The sequence below is a fragment of the Rana temporaria genome, chromosome 11 (genome assembly GCF_905171775.1).
Source record: "Rana temporaria chromosome 11, aRanTem1.1, whole genome shotgun sequence".
Taxonomy (NCBI): Eukaryota; Metazoa; Chordata; class Amphibia; order Anura; family Ranidae; genus Rana; species Rana temporaria.
The window spans coordinates 128,366,106-128,387,093 of NC_053499.1; the positions used below are offsets into that span (position 1 = coordinate 128,366,106).

The window sequence follows — 20,988 nt, forward strand, 5'->3', positions numbered from 1 at the left end:
AACCGCAGAGGTGATCAAATACCACCAAAAGAAAGCTCTATTTGTGGGGAAAAAAGGACGCCAATTTTGTTTGGGAGCCACGTCGCACGACCGCGCAATTGTCTGTTAAAGCGACGCAGTCCCGAACTGTAAAAACCCCTTGGGTCTTTAGGCAGCATATTGGTCCGGGGCTTAAGTGGTTAATCACTTGCCGACTGGCCACCGTCGTTGTTGTACAGCGGCAGGCGCGCTAGCGGGCGTGCGCCAATGGCATTGCGCACTGGCTGCACGCTGCGGGAACGTGCCTTCGATGTCCGTCAGGGAGCCGTAATCGCCTATTACAGAAGCAGAACGGGGAATTGCCTTTGTAAACAAGGCAATTCTCTGTTCTGACGGGACATGACAGGGATCTACTGTTCCCAGTAATCGGGAACAGTGATCTCTGTCATGTCCCTGGCAGCCCATCCCCCTTCAGTTAGAACACACCTAGGGAACACATTTAACCGCTTGATCGCCCCCTAGCGTCAACCCCCTTCTCTGTCAGTGACATTTATACAGTAATCAATGGCTATTTATAGCACTGATTGATGTATAAATGTCAATGGTCCCAAAATAGTGTCAAAAGTGTCCGATCTGTCCGCTGCAATGTCGCAGTCCTGCTAAAAATTGCAGATGACTGCCATAACTAGAAAAAAAAAAAAATGCCATAAATCTATCCCCTATTTTGTAGTGACTATAACTTTTATGCAAACCAATCAATGTACACCTATTGTGATTTGTAGAAGAATACATATCGGCCTAAACTAAATAATTTTTTTATATTCATTTTTTTTTTTTTGGTATGCATTATAGCAAAAAAAAATAAAAAAATCGAAAAATTGTCGCTATTTGTTTGTTTATAGCGCAAAAAATAAAAACCGCAGAGGTGATCGAACGACCGCGCAATTGTCAATTAAAGTGACGCAGTGCCGTATCACAAAAAATGGCGTATCATTAAGGGGACAAATCCTTCCAGGGGTGAAGTGGTTAAAATCCTTCCTGCTGCTTGCATTGGGCCTCTTGAATGTATTGCTATGTACAGCACCCTCCTGATCCCTTCCACCAGCCATGAGCTGCCTGCATTGCACAGAGACCCATTGATTGCATGGTCTAAGGTATGTCATGAAAACAGAAAGCTTTTATATAAAAATAGTATATAGTATGTTGATGAGGTATAAAAGGAGGAACCAAGAAAAGCAAATTATAAGCAGATTAGACTTCAGCTTTAAATCAATTTTTACATATACCGTAACCAGGGGCGGACTGACAACACATGGGGCCCCCCAGGCAATAGGAGATTATGGGGCCCCCCGGGCAATAGGAGATTATGGGGCCCCCGGGCAATAGGAGATTATGGGGCCCCCGGGCAATAGGAGATTATGGGGGCCCCCGGGCAATAGGCGATTATGGGGCCCCCCAGGCAATAGGAGATTATGGGGCCCCCCAGGCAATAGGAGATTATGGGGCCCCAGGCAATAGATGTGAGTATATAGATGCAGGGATTTTAGTTTTAGCATGGACTTCCACTTTAAGCCCAGTACACGTGAACTTGAAAGTTGGCTGGTTCAGAAGCCAGTCTAACAAGCGGCTTCTGTCGAATGGTCTTGCTGGAAAACCAGCATTTGATCAATTGCTGCAAGCGCTGATCAGTATATTCTGGTGGGAAGGGAGTCCCCCTGTTAGAATACAATAGCACAGTGGGAGAAATCCCTGCTTCACACAATGTTGTGTTGAAGGGGGTATGTCAGATTTTTGTCGTACAACCAGCTTAAAGCTACCCACAGACCAGTGACGGCTGACGCTCAATATTTTTTTTTTGGGGTGGGGGCAGCAAACTAAGGCCCACCCTCCATGGGAGATGATTGGGAAGGTGGCGATCAGAGGTGGAAAGAAGAGCCGGGGCCAAATAGATCTGAAAGCAGTGCAGAGGAGGCATTTCCCAGAGAAGATTCCGGTCTCCATCTCACCTTCCTTCACCGCCATGGACAGAGGGGCCACCGATCACACCCAATTCCCTGTCCCTGGACAGAGACTTCTGGGGGATGAAGACTGAGCTGCAGAGGCAGATCGCGGAGTACCCCCTCTTCCAGCAGAGGTAGAGAGGGATAGGACTGCAACCTGCTGACCTTACATGGTTGTTAATGTGACAGAACACCTCTGATTTTCACATTTAACATGTAAACAGTCCGTCGGATTTACAAATACTTTATTTAACCAGTTCCCGACCTCCTCATGAACATATACGTCAGCAGAATGGCACGGACAGGCACATGTACATACCTGTACGTACTCTGCTAGACGTGGGTGGGGGGGTCCGATCGGGACCCCCCCGGTACATGCGGCGGTCGGTAAGCCTCGGGGAGCGATCCGGGACGACGACGGCGCGGCTATTTGTTTTTAGCCGCTCCGTCGCGATCGCTCCCCGGAGCTGAAGAACGGGGAGAGCCGTGTGTAAACACGGCTTCCCCGTGCTTCACTGTGGCGGCGCATCGATTGAGTGATCCCTTATATAGGGAAGACTCGATCGATGGTGTCAGTCCTACAGCCACACCCCCCTACACTAGTAAAAACACACTAGGTGATCCCTAAATGTTACAGCACCCCCTGTGTTTAACTCCCAAACTGCAACTGTCATTTTCACAATAAACAATGCAATTTAAATGCATTTTTTGCTGTGAAAATGACAATGGTCCCAAAAATGTGTCAAAATTGTCCGAAGTGTCCGCCATAATGTCGCAGTCACGGAAAAAATCGCTGATCGCCGCCATTACTAGTAAAAAAAATAAAAATGCAAAAAAACTATCCCCTATTTTGTAAACGCTATAAATTTTGCGCAAACCAACCGATAAACGATTATTGCAAATTTTTTTACCAAAAATAGGTAGAAGAATACGTATCGGCCTAAACTGAGGAAAAAAAAAAAATTTATATATGTTTTTGGGGGATATTTATTACAGCAAAAAGTAAAAAATATTGCATTTTTTTTTAAATTGTCGCTCTATTTTTGTTTATAGCGCAAAAAATAAAAACCGCAGAGGTGATCAAATACCACCAAAAGAAAGCTCTATTTGTGGGGAAAAAAGGACGCCAATTTTGTTTGGGAGCCACGTCGCACGACCGCGCAATTGTCTGTTAAAGCGACGCAGTCCCGAACTGTAAAAACCCCTTGGGTCTTTAGCCAGCATATTGGTCCGGGGCTTAAGTGGTTAAGCATATAAGCTCCGTTTTGTGTGGAAAATAACTGTGAAATCTGAAACTCGGGTGGGTGTAACAAGATGTCCACTTGCCCCCTTCACTCTATCATTACTGTGCAGGAGTGTGGGGTGTAGCAAGATGGCGGCGACGGAACGTCACTTCCGGAGCATTCTGTGATGGGGAAAAGAAGGTGACAAGACGCAGGGAACAAAAGAGAAAGCAAACCCTGATGCACAATTCTATTATTTTTGCTGTATTAAAATTGCATTTAAAATTAATTATGATCTGTTGACAGTTACAATCCAGAGGATTGTTAAAGTGGATGTAAACCCAACATTTTTTTTTTCTTTTTTTTATGTCACAATGTAGAGTATAAGATTTCCTATCATCTGTGCCCAGTCTTGCCACACAGAGTTAATCCAGCTCTGAGCAATCCTCTTATTTATTATTCAGTGAAAATTAACAGACTTCCAGATAAACCCCGTCTAAATACAAAGTCCTTTCCTCTCTCCTTGCTTTGAGTGACAGGTTATTTACATATCTAGCTTGGACATGTTTATCATATGTTATGTTAATCATAATATGAGGCGATCCACAGTATAAAAAGTGAGAAATCCACCCCTCCTCCACATAACACATCCTGGTAATATACAATGAACTGTGGATCACCTCATATTATGATAAACATAACATATGATAAACATGTCCAAGCTAGTAATGTAAATAACCTGTCACTCAAAGCAAGGAGAGAGGAATGGACTTTGGCCCAGATCCACAAAGAACTTACGCCGGCGTATCTATTGATACGCCGCGTAAGTTCTACGATGCCCCGTCGTATCTTTGTTTTGTATCCACAAAACAAGATACGACGGAATGTGGGCTCGATCCGACTGACGTACGTCTTAGTACGCTGTCGGATCTTAGGTGCATATTTACGCTGGCCGCTAGGTGGCGCTTCCGTTGATTTCCGCGTAGAGTATGCAAATTAGCTAGATACGCCGATCCTCAAACGTACGTCCGCCCGGCGCATTTTTTTACGCGGTTTACGTAAGGCTTTTTTCGGCGTAACGTTACCCCTGGGTCTATGAGGAATACGCAATGTTAAGTATGGACATCCGGGCAGCGTCAAATTTTCCGTTGTTTGCGTAAAACGTTCGCGAATAGGGCTTCGTGGAAATTCCGTTCGCGTCGAAAGCATGGACTATTTGCGACGTGATTTCGAGCATGCGCATGGAGATACCCCCATGGACGGCGCATGCGCCGTTCAAAAAAAGTCATTTACGTGGGGTCAAGTTGAATTAACATAAAACACGCCCACATGTTAGTCATTTGAATTGCGCGCCCTTACGCCGACACATTTACACTACCCTGCCGTAACTTACGGCGCAAATTCTTTCTGGATACGGAAAGTACTCTGTAAGTTACGGCGGCGTAGTGTATCTGAGATACGCTACGCCTGCCTAAAGATAGGCAGATCTTTGTGGATCTGGGCCTTTGTATATAGACAGGGTTTTACCTGGAAGTCTGTTAATTTTCACTGAACAAAAAAAGAGGATTGCTCAGAGCTGGATTAACTCTGTGTGGCAAGACTGGGCACAGGTGATAGGAAATCTTATACTCTACATTGTGACATAAAAAAAAAATATTTGGGTTTACATCCACTTTAATTACAATTCATTTGTACATTTTTACTATTAAATGAGCATGGTGCACAGCAAAATATATATTTTATTAAATACATTACATAATCTCATAATACACATTGATAAGGTCTGTCTTTTTTAGAATACTGTTTCCCTGTAGGCCATCTTTATTTAAAAAATATCCTTTATTGATAAAATGTATTATGTTTCACCTACACGATCACATTCTTATCCATGAAAGGCGTTGAACCAGTTTTACATAAGGATACATCATTTCTGTTTAAAAGAGCAAGTCCATCCAAGATTGGATTTCACCATTTTATAGGTCTTTACTTGTGTCCGGGCCACCAGTTGTATCGCACCCTCTGAAGAGATTTTGCATAGAAATATATTGAGCATTCACTTAAAGAGGATCTTCACCCCGTTTTATATGTTTCTCTCTACTGCTTCCCCCCCTCCTCCCTACAACACAATTTTTATTTAAAGAATTTTTTTTTTCTCTAAAGTTTAGTTCCTTAAAGAGGAGTTCTGCCAGCCCCTTAAAAAAAAATAAAAGTCAGTAGTTACACATACTGTAGGGTTGATAAAAAAAATATAAAAAAAAAAAAAAAAAAAAAAGATTTATTTTATTTAACCACTGGGCACGTAAACCCCCTTAATAACCAGACCAAATTTCAGCTTTCGGTGCTCTCACAATTTGAATGACAATTACTCAGTCATACAACACTGTACCCAAATGAAATTTTCGTCCTTTTTTTCACACAAATAGAGCTTTCTTTTGGTGGTATTTAATCACCGTTGGGTTTTTTATTTTTTGCGCTATAAGAGAAAAAAGACTGAAAATTCTGTAAAAAAAAAAAAAAATTCTTTGTTTCTGTTATAAAATTTGGCAAATTTAGTATTTTTTCTTCATTCTTTTGCATAAATGTGAAAGATGAAGTTACGCCGAGTAAATAGATACCCAACATGTCACCCTTCAAAATTGCACACGCTCGTGGAATGGCGCCAAACTTTGCTACTTAAAAATCCCCATAGACGACGTTGCAGGGTATTGCGGAGTATTGTGGGGTATTGCAGGGTATTGCGGAGTATTGCGGGGTATTGTGGGGTATTGCGGGGTATTGCGGAGCATTGCAGAGTATTTTGGGGTATTGCAGAGTATGGGGGCATTGCAGAGTATGGGGGCATTGCAGAGTATGGGGGCATTGCGGAGTATGGGGGCATTGCAGAGTATTGCACAGGGAGGGATGGATGGCTGGATCTGTGACTGCATGTGTCACAGATCCAGCCCGCAGCAGCTGCTGCTGCTTCCGCTCTCTCCCCTCTCCTCTCTCACACTGTACCGTTCGGTACAGAGAGGAGAGGGAGGAACCATATGATGTGATCATGTGATGACGCCGGTTTGTTTACTAGTGATCGCTCCGTCATTGGACGGAGCGATCACGTGGTAAACCGCCGCTATCAGCGGCGATTTACCGTGATCCGTGATCAGCCGGGTCCGGAGGACCCGGCGGTCACGGAGACTCCCGTGTGCGCCCCATAGGGCGCGCGATTCTGGGAGGAAGTACATTGACGCCCTCCCAGAGTTAAGCAACCGCCTTGTAGACGTATTTCGTCTATAGGGCGGTTGTTAAGTGGTTAAAACATTTTGGGGGATTTTTAAAATCAAATTTTATTAAAATGCTTTTAGCGTAAAAATTGATCTAAAGTTTTCCATTTAGGATAAATTCATAATTTAGTTTATTAAAGTGGAGGTTCACCCGAAAAGTAAATTTTAAACATTAGATTGAGGCTCGTTTTGTCTAGGGGAATCGGGAGTTTTTTTAAACTCGAAGCAGTACTTACTGTTTTAGAGAGCGATCTTCTCCGCCGCTTCCGGGTATGGTCTTCGGGACTGGGCGTTCCTTTTTTATTGACAGGCTTCCGACGGTCGCATACATCGCGTCACGTTTTTCCGAAAGTAGCCGAACGTCGGTGCGCAGGCGCCGTACCGACGTTCGGCTTCTTTTGGCTACTCGTGACGCGATGTATGAGACCGTCGGAAGGCTGTCAATCAAAATAGGAACGCCCAGTCCCGAAGACCCATACCCGGAAGCGGCGGAGAAGATCGCTCTCTAAAACGATAAGTACTGCTTCGATTTTAAAAAAACTACCCGATTCCCCTTAACAAAATGAGCCTCAATCTAATGTTAAAAAAAAAACATTTCAGGTGAACTCCCGCTTTAAGCATTAAATTGAGTTTAGTTATGTAGCATGAGGTTGTATATTCTGCAATATTTACATTTATGGTAAACTCAAATCAATGAATCCAAGCTTTGCAAGCTGACCTAACATGCACTGCATTGAAGCATTCACACAATTTCACAGTAACCATGAGATACAAAAAAGTTCAGGTATATTCCTTTGTCCAATTGTTTTGAAAATCTATGTACATTACAAACTGCATGACTCAATCGGTTCCGATATCGCTGTTATACTAACATGACAGCTTATTATTCTAAATAGGAAACTTTCATTTTGTTTGCAAATGTTAAAGATTCTAACTACCAGCAAGAATGAGTCCTTACATTTAAAGAGCACCTGTCATTTCAGATCCATCATGGTAAAGCCTGTTAGCGGTCATCCATTCACCTGTTGCCGCACGTCCCTCACTTTGTTGTGTCACTGCAGCATCACCAGCTGTCCCATTAAAGTGAAATGGGACTGTCTGAGTCAACAGTGGGTCGGAGGAGGAGCTGCTGCAGGACAGAGATGACAGTTGCTCTTTAAAAATTATGATTCAAAATCAAGTTGATTTAAATCAAGCCTTTTTAGGATTTAAATCGTGATTTAGATCAACTTGATTTAAATAAAATCACCCTGCCAGCCAGTGTCAGTGCATATTTTTTAGCACTGATCACTGTATTCGTTGCACTGCCCCCCTCCCCCTCCAAAAAAAGATTCAAATGTCAGTGAGTGTCCAACTTGCCTGCAATATTGCAGTCCTGCTATAAACCACTAATAGCCGCCATTACTAGTACAAATAATTAATATTAATTCATTAATAACTCATAGTTTGTAGCCGCTATAACTTTTGCGCAAACCATTCTATATACGCTTTTTACCAAAAATATGTAGCAGAATACATATTGGCGTAAATTGAATAATAAATTCGATCTTTTTCAATGTTTTTATTGGATTTGTTTTATAGCAGAAAGTAAAAAAAAAAATATTTTTTTTGTTTATAGCGCAAAAAAATAAAAACTGCAGAGGTGATCAAATACCACCAAAAGAAAGCTCTATTTGTGTGGGGGGAAAAAAAGGCACAGCGTCGCACAACCACACAATTGTCAGTTAAAACAACTCAGTGCCCTATCGCAATCTTAGGGAATTCAAGTGATTAAAAACAAAAAACAAGCCTTTAGTATCACTTTAATTCTTGCCTAGGTGAGGATGAAGTACCTGGACCTTGCGCATGCGAAAGAATGCCACTGGTTAGTGGATCTCTGCCAGTTTATCGTTCCAGAGCGCATTGTCTTGCTTGCAGAGAGAGTTTTCCCTACACTTCTCCTGTTCAGTGATGCCATCTTAAATTCAGATCTGGTGTCACGGGGATCTGTAGGCCCATAGGGTTGGCAAAGATCCCTATGGCGTGTCTGTGCATACACCAGATCTGAATTCAAGATGGCATCACTGACCAGGAGAAGTGTAGGGAAAACTCTCTCTACTCCATGGACTAGCAAGTATGGTTTCCCCTACTTTTATACAGGAACACGTTTTAGGATTTATAAATTCTATTTTTGATAGGAAGGGTGGAATTCCTCTTTAAGCCGCTGTTAACAGTAGCTTGGCTGACAAGCCAGTATTGGCCTCTCGCAGTGCCGGTGGTGGAAGTAGATATCAGCATTAGTAACCCAGACAAACAATAAAGACCCATCAGTGGATTGAAATCGATATCATTTCATTCATAATGCTGAAATCGGTTTTTAGGAAGAATTGCCCTTTAAGTTACTTTGCACTTTGGAAGTAAAAAAAAACAGTGCTAAGAGTTGGGGACAAAACTCATTTGAATGTCCCCCAGTTTAGGACTGAAAGTCAACTGATAAGAGACAGAACTATAGGTCTGTGTAGAAGACGGTCCCAGCTCCAGGACAGAATTTAGGAAGAAGATTCCTTGTTTGCTGTGTGGATACCACCGACAGTCACCCTGCCATAATATAAAAAGAGAATGAAAGAATTATTTGACATGGAAAATATGCAATATCCTGTTGGTTAAACCGTGTATGATCTCCTGATTTTAGGAAAAAAATGGTTCCACTAGTTTAAAATGGATTGTAAAGGTCCATAAAGGTGAAAAAACATCTGCCGATTAATGCCCCCCCCCCCCCCCCCACCCCGTTTTACTTACCTGGAAAGTCCTGCGTCGGGAACGCGATCGATCTTTGCTCGGGCTTCTTGGCTCTTCATTGGATAAATTGATAGCAGCACAGCCATTGGCTTGCGCTGCTGTCAATCAAATCCAATGACACGGGCGCCGGGGGGTGGGACCGAGTCATACACTCAGCGGCTATGTACGCAGAGTGTACAACACAGGAGCGCGCCCGCAAGGTAACCCCCTCGGGAGAGAGCTTCCCAGAGGGGGTCAGCTATTGCGGAGAGGAGCCGAGAGAGAAGAGGGCGATCTGGGCCATTTATCGATAAAGTTGATCCAGGGAATATCAGATTGCCTCTCGGGGGATCAGGAAGGAATTTTTTCCCCTGCTGTAGCAAATTGGATCATGCTCTGCTGGAGTTTTTCGCCTTCCTCTGGATCAACTGTGGATATAGAATTGAGTATATGGGATTGTATGATATTATTATTTTTATGGTTGAACTAGATAGGTTGAAAAAAGACACAAGTCTGACTAACTATGTAACTTTGTGAAAAAAGAACTGCACAGTGGAGGTTGGTATGACATGTTTGTTATTTTAAAAAATATGGGTGGGGGGGGGGAGGTTTGGACGGTGGTGAATGGGGGGGAGGGGCACTTTTGGATGGTCAATTAGTAGTATAATAGTATACAAGGTCTGTAGGAGGGTGTATGGTATTTTACCTATGTAATTTTATATTTTGTATTTGTATATTTTTAATAAAATAAAGTAAAAAAATAAATAAAAAGTATATGCATGTTTCTTCTACAGGGTAATTTAGTATAGGTGTTAGAAGGGGGTGGAAGCAGTTTAAGATTAGTTAGTTATAGCCAAGAATGCTGCTTTAAGGGGAACAAATCATGCTCCTCAGTCACTCACCTTCTCTTCAGACACTTCCAATAGGCCGGTACTGACTGAAATGTCTTCTGTGAGCTGATATTCCATCCAAAGTACAATCCCATGACACCTTCCTGACCTATCAGAGGGACAAATATTATAAGAGCAGCAACAAAAGGTAAATAGGTCTGCTGAAATTAAGTTTTTAGTAAAGTAAAGTAACTACTACATTCTACAGCAGAAGAATTGGCAACATTCTCAACTGGGCATATGTATGATCTGTAGTGTCTACCTTTGCTATCATCCACTCCCCTGTTATTTATGTGGTGGTAGGTCCACTACAGTACCCACCACATGACATCTGAGGAATTGGGTGTTACATAGCTCGACAACTCAATAGATTTACAAAATATAGGCTGAATCAAGAAACGTCCTCAGAGGTTCTATCATGACGAGTTGCCGTTTAGGGTTTGCACAACCCATCTGCCCTCCAGTGAATGTGTGGGAATATAGATGTGTTACTTTCATATAAATGGGTCTGCTCTCCTGAAAATCTAAGATGTACTTAAATCGGGGGTTCACCCTAAAAAAAATTCCAACATTACATTCAGCTCACTACCGACAGTGACAGTAGATGTTTTTTTTTTTTTTTGCCGAACGTCGGTGCGCAGGCGCAGTATAGCACCGACTCGACGTTCGGCTTCTTTCGGCAACTATTGACGCTCCTTATGCGACGGGTGGGTAGTGTTTGTCATCACGTCAACCACTAACTGCTGCATAGGAACGCCCACTCCCGCGGGATTCACTACCCGGAAGCCGGCTAAGAAAATAGCTATACGAGGTATGTACGGCAAAAAAAAAAAAACATCTGCATACTGTCACTGTTGGTAGTGAGCTGAATGTAATGTTAGAATTTTTTTGTAGGGTGAACCCCCGCTTTAATAAAGACCTGTGACTTGAATCACCTTTTAGGAGACATTAGACCTCCTCGATGAAGTACAGAAAAAAATGAAAAAATGTACAAACAAGGAAGGTAAATTGCCTCGGCCTTGTTTATACCGCAACCCCGGATTCAGTGTGCAGTTCTACATGAGCATTTACATGGATTTGTGGTGCGCCTGCGATACATATTTTAGCATTTTTTATGGTATGACTTTTTTTTTTTTTTTACTTTACGTGTTGTGATTATATTTATGTGCATTTGCAGTGGGTTCACATCCATTCTGGTATGTTTAAATACCAAAAGATGCATAATTTTGTACTTTTTTTTTTTTTTAACGCAAATGAAAGCACTGCAATGGTTTCAACTAAGCTCTTTGCCATACAGTACATTCATTTTTCTTGCATACACTTTTGTACTAAAAACTAGTTGGACTGCATCTGGTGTAAACAAGCCTTTAGTGTGCTTTTCTTTTCTATCATGCCAGGTACGCTGCTAGTGGGCCCCCAAAAACCTTGTAGTGGACAAACTAAAAAATGTGTGTATCATTAAATTTTAATTACATACTTACCTCACTAAGCTCATAGAACCCTCTGCCTTCATGTCATTAACGGGGACTCTCTCCATAAAGTCAAATGACAAGACCTTTACTGGCTGCGAAAGTGCTCTGCAGGGATATTCCCAGAGAGCATGGGGCTCCGCCTCCTGTGACTCCCGAAAATCAAGGGATTTCTAAAAAAATATTCAAAACAGTGAAAATATAAGGGTACATCATACTGAATAACAATAGAATATAATAATTTTTTTCACTGTATTTACCGTTTAATCCTTTAGTTTTGTTTCAGACTCCGGCGGGGAGTAGGCGTTCCTATGAAGAGGGGAACATGATTGACGTCCGGCTATGGCACGTCACGTGTTCCGAAAATAGCCGAAATAGGACTCGGATATATACGGCACCTGCGCAGTCAGCTCCTAGTCTGTTCGCAGGCGCCGTGAAGAGCCGAGTCCTACTCCGGCTATTTTCGGAACGTGTGACGCGCCATAGCCGGACGTCAATCATGTTCCCCTCTTCATAGGAACGCCTACTCCCCGCGGGAGTTTGAAACGAAACTAAAGGATTAAACAGTAAATACAGCGAAAAAACAAAAAACAAAACATACTATAGCTGACGCTAGTATGCTGTATGGGATGGTTCATAGACGTTTTTTAGGGTGAACCTCCGCTTTAAGGGGGCTAATCCATCTGGGGCTGAAGTGGTTAAAGAGCCTTACACACATACTGAGAGCAGAATTTCATCGTATTGTATATCTGATGGCATTACCAGGTTCACGTTGAGTTTAGTGGAAATCATTACAAAAGTCACTTCTGTTTAGGACTCTGGCCAGGATAAAAATAAATTATGTGCGCTAATTACGTCACAGATAGCGTGCAGTTGCAAAGACTATAATTTGCTACTCCACTGAGAATAAGATTGTGTAACAAAAAACAAAACACCAATTTAGTCGTTTTGTTTTACATTTGGAGTTTTGAGAGCTCTCCCTTCAGCCCAGAGATGGCAGGGATACGAGGTGAGCAGCCATATCCAGAGAACTATACATGCTCAGCCAACCGGAATATAATGACATTAAAGAGGTACAGGACTGGGCACATCTACACCACCCCTGCAGATCTGCTATTCCTAAACTAGTTTCAGTATCTCAGAAGGCATTTTTTGCACCTTACACAATAATTTTGTGCAGTTTTACAAGGTACCTGCAGACTCATCCATATAATTCAGACCTGCGTATACAGGAAGGGCTTCAGTGTAGGAGTTCTTTGTAACACAACTGCCATTTAACCCTTTCCTTACCAGGCCATAATATGATGCCGGCAGGAACCCTCCCTCCAGGTGGACATCATATTACGTCCTTTCTTCCCAGCCATCTAGGCACCGCTCGTGACGCGGTGCGCGTGCCCGGCAGCCGCAATGTCTGCCGGGCACCCGTGATCACGGCAGAAGTGTGGATCTGTCTGTGTAAACAGAGACCGATGTGTGTTCCCAGTACAGAGGAACACAGATCGGTCTCCTCCCCTTGCGAGTCCCCTCCCCCTCCAGTTAGAATCACTCAATAGGGAGCATATTAACCCCTCCAGCGCCCCCTAGTGTTAACCCCTTCCCTGCCAGTCACATTTACACAGTAATCAGTGCAGTTTTATAGCACTAATCGCTGTATAAACGTGAATGGTCCCAAAAACGTGTCAAAAGTGTCCAATATGTCCGCCCCAATTTCTAGTAAAAAAATAAAAATGCCATAAATCTATCCCCTATTTTGTAGACGCTATGACTTTTGCGCAAACCAATCAATATACGCGTATTGCGATTTTTTTGTTACCAAAAATATGTAGAAGTATCGGTCTAAACTGAGGAAAATATTTATTTATTTTAAATTGTGATATTTATTAAATCAAAAAGGTAAAAGATAGTGTTTTTTTTTTCAAAATTGTCACTCTTCTTTTGTTTATAGTGCAAAAAATAAAAACCGCAGAGATGATCAAATACCACCAAAAGAAAGCTCTATTTGTGGGAGGAAAAAAACAAAGATTTAATTTGGGTAAAGTGTAGCATGACCGCGCAATTGTCATTCAAAGTGCAAAAGCACTGAAAACTAAAAATTGATCTGGGCAGGAAGGGGGTGAAATTGCCCTGTATGGAAGGGGTTAAATAGTGTATGTGCAAGTTACTCTCAACATGTATCTAAACCAAAATAGAGGTAAAAATAGAACGCCATGCATCACAGATTACCATCCTTAGATGCAGTGGCTGCATTACTTATCTTTTTTTTTTTTTCACCTGGTGATCCTGCCCGTAACACACTTCCTTTCCTAGACGGACAATGTTCAATCACTGTACTGTATGGGCCAGATTCACAGTGGACTTACGACGGCGTATCTCCACATACGCCGTCGTAAATCCGAATGTGAGCCGTCGTATCTATGCGCCCGATTCTTAGAATCAGTTACGCATAGATTTGGCCAAGATACGAGCGGCGTAAGTCTCCTACGCGTCGTATTTTGGGTGCATATTTACGCTGGCCGCAAGGGGCGCTTCTGTAGATTTACGCGTCGAAAATGTAAATTAGGTAGATACGCCGATTCAGGAACGTACTTGCGCCCGCTACGCCGTTTACGTTAAGTTACCCCTGCTATATGAGGCGCAGCCAATGCAAAGTATAGACGTCGCCAAGCGTATCTTTTTACGTCGTTTACGGAAGTCGTACGTGAATGGGGCTGTGCGTAGGTTACGTTCACGTCACAGGCATTGGGCCTGGCGTATCTTATGGAGTAAATACAACGTGATACTGAGCATGCGCGCGCATGCACCGCTCGTTAACGTGGGGGTCACGATTCATTTACATACAACACGCCCCCTACCAGCCTATTTTGAATTAGGCGGGCTTACGCCGGCCAATTTACGCTACGCCGCCGCAACTTACGGAGCAAGTGCTTTGTGAATACTGCACTTGCCTGCCCAAGTTGCGGAGGCGTAGCGTAAATAGGATACGCTACGCCTGCACATAGATACGACCAGATACGTGAATCTGGCCCTATGGAAGAAGCCATAGTTGTCACCAAGCCTGCACTTCAAATATGTCTTCCTCTCTTTAGCTCCATTACATGGGGGATTGGGGGGATTAGTAGTTTACAGATAATATTGTACTTTAAGTTCAGCTCAGTGATACAGTTCTGGCAAGATCAACAGGTTATTTTTTTGTACTTTCTGAAAGTGAAAACAAAGGCAGCCACCGCATCTAAAGACTGATAAGCTGTAATAGATTACATTTTTATTCTTGGGTTTAGATATATTTTAATGAATACATTGGGTTTCAAACCGAGCTTAGCTTTTTATATTCAAGGTAACCAAGAATATTTGAAAACATAATCTTTCATCATTTTCCATGTTAATACTGTATTCTGAGAGCAGTTTCAGTGATTCCTCCAGTTCAAATTTCCTGTCTCCTAGCAGATAAAGACGTTTGCAGACAAAGGGCTCTCTGCATATACAGAGGTATAGACAGATAAAGCATCCAAGGTATTCATTTAGATGTGTTTAGTCTCGGAGCTTAGGGAGGGCCTTCTTTTATCATCAGTGGAGAATACTGCAGCCCCTCTCTGTTCTCCCTTCTTCCTCCTTTTGTACATGCCTCTAGAAAGATCCTTGAAGGCAGGTGCTAAATTGAAATGATAGCAACAAAGCCGTTAATACTGGATTAACCAGGTATGAGCAGCAACACAAGAGTTCACTTCTCTTTGTCCTTAGAAACATGCACGGTGTTGATGATTTAACCACTTAACGACCGCCACATGTACATATACGTCCACAGAATGGCACGTACAGGCAGATGGGCGTACCTGCCTAGACGTGGGTCGGGGGTCCGATCGGGACCCCCCCCCCCCGGTACATGCGGCGATCGGAAATCCTCTGGAAGCGATCCGGGATCCATCCCCTCGCGATCGCTCCCCGGAGCTGAAGAACGGGGAGAGTCGTATGTAAACACAGCTTCCCCGTTCTTCACTGTGGCTCCGCCATCGATCGAGTGATCCCTTTTATAGGGAGACACAATCGATGACGTCAGACCTACAGCCACACCCCCCTACAGTTGTAAACACACACTAGGTGAAACATAACTCCTTCAGCTCCCCCTGTGGTTAACTCCCAAACTGCAACTGTCATTTTCACAATAAACAATGCATTTTAAATGCATTTTTTGCTGTGAAAATGACAATGGTCCCAAAAATGTGTCAAAATTGGCCGAAGTGTCCGCCATAATGTCGCAGTCACGGAAAAAAAAAATCGCTGATCGCCGCCATTAGTAGTAAAAAAAAAATAATAAAAATGCAATAAAACTATCCCCTATTTTGTAAACGCTATCAATTTTGCGCAAACCAACCGATAAACGCTTATTGCGATTTTTTTTTACCAAAAATATGTAGAAGAATATGTATCGGCCTAAACTGAGGAAATAAAAAAGTTTTTTTTTTATATATTTTTGGGGGATATTTATTATAGAAAAATGTAAAAAATATTGCATTTTTTTCAAAACTGTCGCTCTATTTTTGTTTATAGCGCAAAAAATAAAAACCGCAGAGGTGATCAAATACCACCAAAAGAAAGCTCTATTTGTGGGAAAAAAAGGACGTCAATTTTGTTTGGGAGCCACGTCGCACGACCGCGCAATTGTCTGTTAAAGCGACGCAGTGCCGAATCGCAAATCCTGGCCTGGGCCTTTAGCTGCATTTTAGTCCGGGGCTTAAGTGGTTAACCATAAGAAAAATCTCATGGAATGGCCCACAATAAATGGCATTAAGGCTCATTCAGATGGGCACGGACATCTATAGTCCGTGAATGTGCACCTTGTTTATACCCGTCCCAATTTGACAGGCATGCAGGCGAGTGGCCCTGAACACAGACTGGCTGCATTCACGGCTGCTCACCTTCCCTGACACAGCTGTCAGATTAGGACGAGTGGCTGTGTCGGTGTGGTGCTGCTTTCCAATAGACATGAATTGGCTGCCTGTGTTTCGTCAGATTTGGCGACCCGTCAGAATGTAGCCTTCATGCTGTGCAGCACATCCAGATGAAACCCAGATTTCAGTAATTCCTCATTTAGACGGGTGCTGACAGTAGTCTATGAATGAGCACCCCGTGTATGTGGCTTTAGATGCAAGGTGCTGCATTGCCTGTGTTTTGTCAGATTTGGCGACCCGTCATAATGTGTAATGGAAGTGACGTTCCGTCGCCGCCATCTTGCTACACCCTGCACTCCTCGGGCCGGATTCAGATACATTGGTGTATCTATTCGTGGGGCGTAACGTATCTCAGATAGGTTACGCCGCCGTAAATTAGGGTGCAAGTTCCGTATTCAGAAAGAACTTGCGCCCTATGTTACGGCGACGTAACGTATGAGGTCCGGCGTAAGCCTGCCTAATTCAAATGTGTTTGATGTGGGCGTGTTTTATTCAAATTCACTTTGACCCCATGTATTCGTATTTGACATATGACGAAAAAATCCCAGTGCGCATGCTCGAAATTACGCCGCAAATCGTCAATGCTTTAGACGTGAACGTAACTTACGTACAGCCCTATTCGCGAACGACTTACGCAAACAACGTAAAATTTTCTAAATTCGACGCGGGAACGACGTCCATACTTCACATAGGATATGCCTCATATAGCAGGGGTAACTTTACGCTGGAAAAAGCCTAACGTAAAAGATGTAAAAAAAATGCGCCGGGCGGACGTACGTTTCTGAATCGGCGTATCTACCTAATTAGCATATTCCTTGCGTAAATATACGGAAGCGCCACCTAGCGGCCAGCGTAAATATGCAGCCTAAGATACGACGGTGTAAGAGCCTTAAGCCGGCCGTATCTTAGTAAAATTCTGGTGTATCTTGCTTTCTAAAACAGAAAGAAGATACGCCGGCGCTTCGTAGCACTTACGCGGCGTATCAATAGATATGCCGGCGTAAAGGCTATCTGAATCCGGGCCCTCCACTGTAAGGATACACTGATAAGGGGGAAAGCGGACATCTTGCTACACCCATCGGAGTTTTGCATTTTACACTTATTTTTAACAGTAAAGTGAGTTTATATAGTCAAATACAGTACTTAGAACTCAGTCTGACTGGTTAGATGTAGCAGCAGCAAGCCTGCTTATTTCATAGGTTTGCTAAAACGGACAGAAGATCGCTAATTTTAAAATTCAACATATAAACATTCATACGGAGTTCCAAGTACTGTATTTCACTATATTAATTCAGTTTACTAAATACTAAAAAAAAAAAAAAAAAAAAAAATTCAGTTTACTGTTAAAAATAAGTGTAAAATGCTAAATTCCGGTGGGTGTAACAAGATGTCCGCTTTCCCCCTTATCAGTGTATCCTTACTACGGAGGAGTGCAAGTGTAGCAAGATGGCGGCGACGGAACGTCACTTCCGTTACACATTCTGACGGGTCGCCTAATCTGACAAAACACCTGCACTAAGGTTCTCTAACAAACCTCCAAGGGATTCACAGAACAGCTGGTCTCAGAGGAAGTGCATCCTTACTGCAGGTGATCTGCCGATATGGTTTCCGGCTAACGTGAAAGTTCCTGCGCAGGCGCAATCTGATCTGCCGATATGGTTCCGGCTAACGAGAAAGTTCCTTTAAGGACTGCGCAGGTGCAAACTTGCCGACGGAAATCTCCGAACCTCGGCCGGCATCCAGGGCGACGTGGATTTTGAGGAAAGTGGCCAGTTGGCCTCACGTCCTCGCTTCGCTCGGACGGCTCGCTCCGCTCGCTCGGCCTCCTGGCTCTTTTTTTAACATCCTCCAATCCACGGGGATGTTAAAGAATGAGCCTGGATGCCGGGCGAGGTTCGGAGATTTCCGTCGGCAAGTTTGCGCCTGCGCAGTCCTTGAAGGATCTTTCTCGTTAGGGGAACCTTAAGGACAAGTCACCGGCCTTGCATCTAAAGCCACATAAACAGGGTGCTCATTCATAGACTTCTGTCAGCACCCGTCTGAATGAGGAATTACCGAAATCTGGGTTTCATCTGGATGTGCTGCACAGCATGAAGGCTAAGGTAAGGTGAGTGGACATTTATCTAAGTGCACAAACCTACACCCCACCGTTAGATGTAAGATCTATTGATTACAAACAGAGAAAGTAAAAGCTATACTGAAACCTTGATCATTGCATCCATAATAGAGACATCAAACCCTTCACAGATTCCACACGGACTCCGGATCCTCCAAAGATCCTGATAAGAGACAAAGAGTTTGTCATTCACAATCCCATTATACACATTTGGTAATCTTTGCATCCTCTTCTTAAAAAGAAACAAGTTTACGTTAAATTTAAATGGGTCTTGCTAGAAAAAAAAGTGCATAAACCACAGGGCGACTAGACGCTGTGAATGCCAATGTTAAAGTGTACCAACGTCCCGATAATATGTACCGTATTTATTGGCGTATACTGCGCACTTTTTTGCCCAGAAAATCAGGGCAAAATCGTGGGTGCGCGATATACGCCGATACCTGCTTCCCGTGCTGTGTTCGAACCACTGCGCCGACATATACCAAGCGCAGTACACTCGGGTATATATGGGCAGGCTCGGCTCCTCTCGCGGTCACGTCCTGTACACGAGAGGAGCCGAGCCTGCCCGACTATACCCGAGTGTACTGAGCTCGGTATAGGTCTGCGCAGTGGTTCGAACACAGCACGGGAAGCGGGGATCGAGTGGGGAGGACACCACGATGGCCGCAGAAGGACGCCGGACCGGACGAGGACGGACGACGGGCAGGACGCGATGGACGACGGGCAAGACACCGACGAGGGGCATCCAAACTGTAAGTATTTTTTTTTTTTAAGGAATTTTCATTCAAGTTCGGGGGTGCGCGCTATACGCCGGGGCGCGTTATAGCAAGATAAATACGGTAACTGGAGATTAATCTGGGCTAATAGAGTGGACTTAAGACGGTACAAGTAAATATTGTAGAAAATCTATAAATAGATTTATTCATTAAAAAAAAGATATACGAAGAAAAAGATGATATACAGAACTTCGTGAACAAAATGGTACAATATCAGCATATTATCACAGTACACAGTTTAGGAAATAATACATAAAAGCTTATACTAATGCACATATGCTTATATAGACAAGACCATACAGCACCAGGGGGTGTATAAAAACATTTAGATCCTTAGGACTGGATTGGATATGCGGAGTGATGGATGTTGCTTTTACTCGCTTTTACTCAACATGTTTTGCGTTCAGGACGCTTCATCAGGAGCATAACAGTAGGTAAGATAGGTCTCCGCAGGAATGTGTGGGACACCGTTGGAAAACAATATGTGACATATACAATGTTGTTACCTGACCAGCCCAGTGGGCATATGAAAGGCTATTTAAAACACCATAGTATATGGAGGTAGAAAACTTCAGGCTAAAGCATGGATTGTAAAGGTAAAAATAGCAAGTAACAGCGGATACTCCGGCTAAGATCCCTAAATCGATTCAGTAATAGCTGGTAAAGCTGGATAGCTTGTAGGCTTGGTAGCCAGCAAAGCTTAGGAACCGGACCCGAGGGGAGCAGAGAGGGGGTGTGTGGTCTCCGTGTCGGACTGACATGTGCAGCTGTCAGGGTTTAAGTTTACGTTAAACCCCCTATCCCTGGCAGCGTACACTTACTATTACTTTGGTCTGCTGCCACTCAGCGTTGGGAGCTGAAGGAAATACCTGGCACAACAGGGCACGGGAGGGTGTGTGGCTCGCTTAGGGCATCGGAATCATTTACCCACTTCCTCTGAGCCCAGGTCATCCTGCACCCACTTGTCATGAAGTTCTGATTTCTTGATTCCCTGACCCAGAACAAGTGAGCATATCAGAGCTTTTGACTACGGATCTGAATTTTTTTGTTTCTGTCAATTGATCAGAAAGTACAAAAACCACCCAGTCAGAATCCAGGAAAACAGAAATTTCGAAGAACAGCTTCATCTGTCCTACATGACAAAGGGGGGTGACAACACTTTTCAAAATCTATACTTTTGTAGGCAACTCAGCGTCATGTATTGCTTGTGGTTTGGCCCACTTATAAACATTGCCAACCTTGTCTCCTTCAATAGGAAAACCTAAGCACTTTCCCCTTCGACTCAACAGTCGCCCTCACTGCAGGCCTCATTTCTAATGTTAGCAGACATGCGGCAACTCCATGTAAAAGCAGATATCCTGATCACAATTCTAGATGGAGTAAAAAATAATCTTATGAGGAAAGTGTACATGAACAAATGGGTTTTATGAAGTAACATGGAGTTTTTTTTTTTTTACAGTGGACCTGCTCTTTGATCATCATAGGCAACTTGGTAAAGTTTATGGGCCAGATCCACGTAGGGCGGCGTATTTTTAGGCAGGCGTAGCGTATCGTAGTTACGATACGCCG

The 20,988-nt window shown here is 43.3% G+C and overlaps 1 protein-coding gene across 1 annotated transcript in view; it reads right to left on the minus strand.

The window, feature by feature from the left end:
• Positions 1-8,507: 8,507 nt before the first annotated feature.
• Positions 8,508-20,988, minus strand: part of PRMT7 (protein arginine methyltransferase 7) — a 69,366-nt gene continuing 56,885 nt past the window's right edge. Inside the window, exons 15-18 of the mRNA XM_040329111.1 lie at positions 18,732-18,806; positions 11,594-11,754; positions 10,125-10,221; positions 8,508-9,042 (exon numbers count right to left, since the gene is read on the minus strand). Coding sequence (XP_040185045.1) covers positions 8,878-9,042; positions 10,125-10,221; positions 11,594-11,754; positions 18,732-18,806 — 498 coding nt within the window. The 3' untranslated portion in view covers positions 8,508-8,877. The remainder of the gene's footprint in view (positions 9,043-10,124; positions 10,222-11,593; positions 11,755-18,731; positions 18,807-20,988) is intronic.